Genomic DNA, 6,650 nt, shown 5'->3' on the forward strand with positions numbered 1-6,650 from the left:
TCTTGCACATCATCAACCCATTTATTTTTAGTAAGTCTCAATTAAAGGTTCAATCTTTTATACCTGTACAAATCATCCAAAAGCTCAGAGGGTTGCACAGGTTTAACTAAGGGCATAATTTGTTCTGTAGCAATCTTTTCATTGACTTGAAAGGGCTCTGGATTAGTGAGGCTCTATCACTGGTAGTAATGCAGAATCCAGCTTGACTGATCCCAAGCTCAGTTTGTAAGGCTGGCAGTTAAAAAAATACCCATCTTTTTGCTTGGAAACTGAGCACATTTGATTTAAAAATTATTGAAACACACACTCGGAATGCCACAAAAACATTTTTAGAGCCACTTTTCTGAGCGCTACCAAACGTCAAAGTTATAGTAAAAACATGAGGTAAATTTAACATGACATGCTGTAGAAGAGAAAACTCAATTTATATTCCGTATCAAGGGCAAAAAGCTAAGCAAAAGGGCCTTTTATATCCAAATTACAATAAAAGACATGAAGAAGGAATTATAAACTTCCCAATTTTAATTTCCCTATTTTTCCCTACTTTTCTAGCTACAGTACATACCTTGCATTTTAAAATGTCTGGGACAAAACAGATACATGCATATCCTTTTGTATTTTGTATTTTGGGCATCTAACTTCTTACCACACAGTGGTGTGTGACTGTGGAACCACAGTTATGTATCCAGCTGAAATACAGGATACCATGTGATGTGGTTTCTGCAGTGATTCCAGAAATTCAGACAATGCGAAATCTCTCTTTTGCAGCTGTAGCAACTACCAGATATGAAGGTGATGTGTTTGTGACAAAGGCAACAGGCAGCTTTTCACATCGTGACATGAGTGTGGAGTACAAGGAAGATCTGACCATGCAAGGATTTAGGTAAAGATTTGTTCAGGTGACATGGTTTATAATAGACAAAATGACAAGAGACACACTATGACTTAGAAACCTAATTCCTACAAAGCACTTTGTGGTAATTATAAAGAATAAGTGTTCTCCCTTTGCTCCCTCACCCTCACCACTCCACTCCCATTAGATAACTGGGAATCTGGAAAACACTCTTTTTGCATCTGATTGTTCTGAATAGCCTGCCATTTCACATAACTGGTGAGATGTAACTAAGGTTTTCCTATAATCAAAGATCCTGCTTTTCAGCACAGCCTCCACTGAGGCTCTGTTTCTGTGAGCACAAGTCATTGGAAACCTAATTTTTCACCCACAATCATTTATGCTCAGAATTACAGTGACCTGGATGTCCAACTACCTGATTTCATCTGCTTAGTAACAGTGACCACAAGTATCAATAACTGTGGGCACAACATTTTTACCTACACTTATTTGTGCCTGCAGTACACAGATGGAAAAAGAAGTAGTTTACTAGTTCGTAAAAATCTGACTTTATAAGCCATAAGAATCAGCCAACAACATTAAGGGCCTATTTTGCAGTCCTAATTCAAGCAAAACTCCTGACCAACCTCAGTATGGAGTTTTGCCTGAGAAAACAGTGTAGGATATGACCCTGAATTTGCATATGTGCTAGTCAGAGTCCCAAGATAAAATGTTGATAGTAAAACTCTTAGTTTTCTTTTGCTTGCTTTGGCTTTGTTTATACTTGTATTAATCACGAGAGATACTGTACGAAAACATACTGCAATATGTATTTCTTTAGGGGCTGCCCTGTAACTTAGCATTCACTCGTTTCTTAAACACTGTTTGTTCTTGGTTATATCAGAGTCTTGGCCCAGACTGTATCACTAAATATCATCAGCCCAACCTTTACCGATGTTCAGATGCGTTATTGGGGAGATAGCCACAGGATCTCCTCATCAGTATCTTCACCTTCTGCGGGCACCCTGGGTTTTCGTGTTGAGATGGACACAGATATTCTCCAGGGGAAAATTTACTACCAAACTCAACAGGTAGGCAAGGCTTGAAATGAAGCAAAAAGACACAATGGGGCTTGGGATTTTACCTTTTAAAGTGACTGTAATGCTTACTAAAGGGGTTAGAGTGATAGTTTTGAAAACTGACCTCTGTCCAAGGAAAACATACCATAAACCATGCAATGTGAGCTTCCTTTACTCCATCCAATCTCATCAATATGACTTAACCCCATTCTGGAAGTAATATCTCTGTAAACACTTTTAGAGGTAAGAAAATCGTTCAAGCGCCCTATCTATTTAGCCTTGGCAGAGCCTTGAGAGCACAAATATGCATCCATTAGGCAGTGGACAGAGGGCATCAGACTAATTGTGTATAAACCACTGTACAACCATCAGATTATTTTATGAACTAACTGAGGATTGAGTCGGTACAGCAGGTATGGTGCATACGTTGCTCTATAATGCACTGCACTACTTCCTCTTTGTCCTTCAAATCACTGCAAAGCAATTTCCAATGCATTGAAGGTGTGGGAATGTGAAGGGATGTTGATTTGTTCTTCATTGACATCTCTTGTTATGTGATTTTTCTTCTGTTGGGGAAAATGGATTGCATAACTGGTCATATGTAAGATCGGTGTTCATAAAATTGAGGTTCTACTGTACTTGTAATTACTGTACAAATGCCCAAACTAGAAACAGCAACCTAGAAGTGATGGTAATGAGATACTGAGCCTAAGTTCTAGCTCCCTGTCAAGGATCTTGTGTGGAATCGTTAACACATCGCAGGTATCTTGTGAGGCACAGAGCTAACAGCCACTTATTGGGTTTGGCAACAAAAAATGCCATTCCTGAAAGTCTACCACAATAACTTCAAAATTAGAGACTTAATATTCCAAGACTGTGATATGTTAATTTAGATATCACATAAAACTCACAATTTAACTTGTGTAAAATTGAAATCAGGGAAAGGCATTTACTTTCTTAGGGTCTGATTTAGCAACCCTTAATCATACTGAGTAACATTTATGCTAGTAGTCTTGTTGATTTAAAGCACTGGAGGATCACAGACTTGTAATGCTTTTGTAGTAAGACAGTGGATCTCTTTCAATTCATCATGTAAAATAATTAAATAGAATCTTAACACTAGTATGACATGCTTAGTGAATGAGCAGAACTGACACCTTACCAAGTAATTCTTGCATCTTGCTTTGATACAATTAACAGGTAAGACAAAGGAATCAGAAAGATGTTATAAAAAATAATGAGACCAAATTCTGCCCTGATTTACTTTCTTATCCCACTATTTTTAGGTGTAAGGACAGAATTTAATCCAATACAGCATTTAAAGACATGCAGACACATGATAGACAAAACTGAGTTTATATTAAAATGAATTGAATGCAAGATAAGAAAATGCCTATCTAAAATCTCTCTATAATTTAGGGTCATGTTTTTAGAACAGAAGTAGCATGTAATAATATTTTATTTGTTTGAATTGGAATCTATTTTTTCACTTATACCATTTTGGATTTTCAGCCTGCCTCTCAGAATGAAATTGACATATTAAAAAGTGAGATATCATTCAAGAAACCTGACCTGATTCAGATCAAAACTAACTGGAACGATGCTGCTGCTACAGACATGCTGAGCAGTCTAAAAGAAAAGGTACCTACAATGACGGAGGCTCTCTATAACAGTATTAACAAGTACCACCATGAGCATACAGGAATGGGAATTAGTGCTGCCACCCTAAAGCTGAAGAACATCATGCAAAACAAGGCTGAAAGAACATACCAATTAGCCACAAGAAAAATAGATGAAATAGATCTTCACCTTAGAAGAGCTGCCTACCAGGCCACTGGGAAATACCAAGAGATGACAGTCAAAGCTAAACAGTTATATCAAGAAGCAGCAGATCAAGCAGACCAGATTGACTACCAGCAAATAAGAGCAAAGATTTTTGATGCTACAATGGAGGTAATAAGGGAATACCACAAGAGGATAAAGCACCTGATTGACTCAACCATCGAATTCCTGAAGATCACAAAATTCCGGGTCCCTGGACTGGCTGAGAAGTACACCGGTGAAGAACTCTATGTAATGGCTACAGAGGAGGCAGCAAAAGCTACTGATCTATGCATTTCAAAAATGCAGGAGTATTTCAACGTTTTGATTGTATTTGTCAATGAGACGGAAGTTAAAGTTCCTGCATCTGACAGAATTCTCAAAGGCAGTGAAGTGCTTGATCAAATTAAAGAAATGCTAAAACATTTGCAGAACAAAGCCAGACAGATATTTGCTACTCTTCAGGAGGCTGACTTTGCAGAAAAGCTTAGGCAACTGAAACAATTAGTGCAGCAAGTTTTCCAAAACATAGAAGAAATTATTAGAAACTTACAATCGAAAAACTTTGAAGAGATTAAAGTTCAAGCACAACAGATGTACAGTGATACCATCAACTCAGACTATGCAGAAAAATTGAGATCCTTAACAGAGAATATTAAAACACACCTTTCTCAGTTAAAAGACTTTAGCCAGAAGACATTTCAAGAGATTTCAGAGAAGCTACATCAGATTCTTCTATATGTAAAAGCACTGCGGGAAGAATATTTTGATCCAAGTTTAGTTGGGTGGTCAGTCAAATACTATGAAGTGGAAGACAAGGTACTAGATTGGTTAAAGAATCTAATGGATGCTCTAGTGGACTGGCATGCCAAATACATTGGAGATACTGCTGACTTGGTTTCACGTCTGACTGATCAAGTACGAGAATTTGGGGAAAACCATGGCCAGAGGTATTATGATCTGGTTACTGATGCTGATGGAAAAGGAAAACAGAAAGTCATTGAGCTCTCTTCTGCTGCTCAGGAAAAGATCCGATATTGGTCTGAAACTGCCAAAAGGAGTTCTGCTGAATATAACAAACTAGTCAAAGTGAAAATACAAGATGCCTATCACCAACTCAGCGAAGCCTATGAAAGGCTAATTAGTGCGACACAAAAATTAATTGATCTGACTATAGAAAAGTACTCTACGTTCCTCCAGTACATCACAGAACTTCTCCATCATCTTGAGAAAATGACAACTGATAGCATAAGGCCATACATAGCTGTTCGTCAAGGAGAGCTTAGAATAGATGTGCCTAAACCATTTGACTGGCAATCAGTTTATCAAATGACCCAAAAACATGAGGAGGCACTCAGAAAAAAATTGGAAATAACACGCATGTTGATTCAGAAAGGCATGGACCAAGACTCCAAGACATGGATAGAACTGCAAACATTTATTGACCAGCAGCTTGCTGATGAGCAACTGAATACTCAGCAGATTATGGAAAATATACAGCAGCACGTAAAAGCCTGAATGGACATGTAGAAGAGCAAAAATCACAAGTTTGTGTCACACTGTATTTAAAAGATGATAGCAATCAACATACTGGAACTTTGGGAAGATACTGTCTGAGTTTGTACTTGTAAATGAAACCGAATAATCTACAGCAGGTTATTTTAATGTGCTTCAAAAGCCAATAAATGAATTCTTTATTATATTTTGGTGTTATTCATTATAACCAGTTTTACTTGGGCCATGAGCCTGATCCATTAGGAACAATGGAGGCCTTTACATTGACTTCACTGTGTGTTGGACCAAGTCAATACTATACAGTAAATTTTGTAAATAGTCTCGAAAGCTAGGGTTTCAGATAAAGGTCAGATTTGTGAACCTGTTAAAGAACAACTTGGAAATTCAAATGCAATTATTTCAAAGTATAGAAATTAACCACAAAACTTACCCTCATAGTTATCTCTGGAAAAAAAAGAAAAGGAGATGAATATGTGCACTGCAAACAAACCAAAGAAGAAAGTAAATAAATTCTGGGATTAAAATCAAGAAGGAAAAATTCCTCCCATTGTAAAAAAAAAAAAAAGTCAGATAGTTTCCTCAACTAAATTATAAAAATTAATAAATAAATATATAATGCTTTGTTAAAAACAAATAATAAACAAAACGTGTATCTAGCAGTATTATTTAGAAAAATAGACCATGAATTTCAGGAAAAAATAAATTATTGTTCTGGGCTAATGTGGTGACCCAGAAATTTAGGGATTTTTCTGATTTTTTTTTGCACTGAAAAATTTTAGGTTTTTCATCACATTGTATGACTACGTTATTATTCACAAGTTTTACTGCCAACATTGATCACCATAGGAGTCAGAGGGAGTTTTACTATTGTCTCCCATGGCCTTGGGGTCAGGTGTCATATGAAAGAAACACCAAAATATGAAATTTCAACTCAAATGCTGGAGTCTTCACTCAAAAATATTTCCATCTCTGAGAGAACGTGTGGACATATTTTTTTCAGGTTTATATACAACTGTTAGAATGCGCTGTAGATACTCCTTCCAAAAAGGCCCAGAAAAAGCTGAAATAATGGGCTTTTTACTCTTTGTTGCCTCATTCAAAATAAACTCTTTTAAAATGTCACTAGAAATTTTGTGAGTATGTTTATTTTGGTGTAGTTAGTTCACCCCACGTTTTTTTTTCTACGTTTATTCATGGGAAAGGGGTGCTTTTATACGAGGTTTTGTGTAGCACACGTTTCTCATGTGCCTCTACACCACCATGATCAGGATGCTTTTGGAGGCAGGGTTCATTCCATGGTGTAATTGTGAGCTATGCCATTATCAGATACCATTAATAATTATACCATTAATAATGGGAATCAGATGGGCAAGACTAACCCAGAGAAACAAAGAGTCAGCCAC

The 6,650-nt window shown here is 36.9% G+C and overlaps 1 protein-coding gene across 1 annotated transcript in view; it reads left to right on the forward strand.

Moving 5' to 3' along the window:
- APOB (apolipoprotein B) overlaps positions 1-6,376 on the forward strand; it is a 50,606-nt gene extending 44,230 nt beyond the window's left edge. Inside the window, exons 27-29 of the mRNA XM_084623137.1 lie at positions 769-883; positions 1,737-1,923; positions 3,424-6,376. Coding sequence (XP_084479263.1) covers positions 769-883; positions 1,737-1,923; positions 3,424-5,250 — 2,129 coding nt within the window. The 3' untranslated portion in view covers positions 5,251-6,376. The remainder of the gene's footprint in view (positions 1-768; positions 884-1,736; positions 1,924-3,423) is intronic.
- Positions 6,377-6,650: the final 274 nt, after the last annotated feature.

Source organism: Lepidochelys olivacea (genome assembly GCF_965140295.1).
Source record: "Lepidochelys olivacea isolate rLepOli2 genome assembly, chromosome: 3".
Taxonomy (NCBI): Eukaryota; Metazoa; Chordata; order Testudines; family Cheloniidae; genus Lepidochelys; species Lepidochelys olivacea.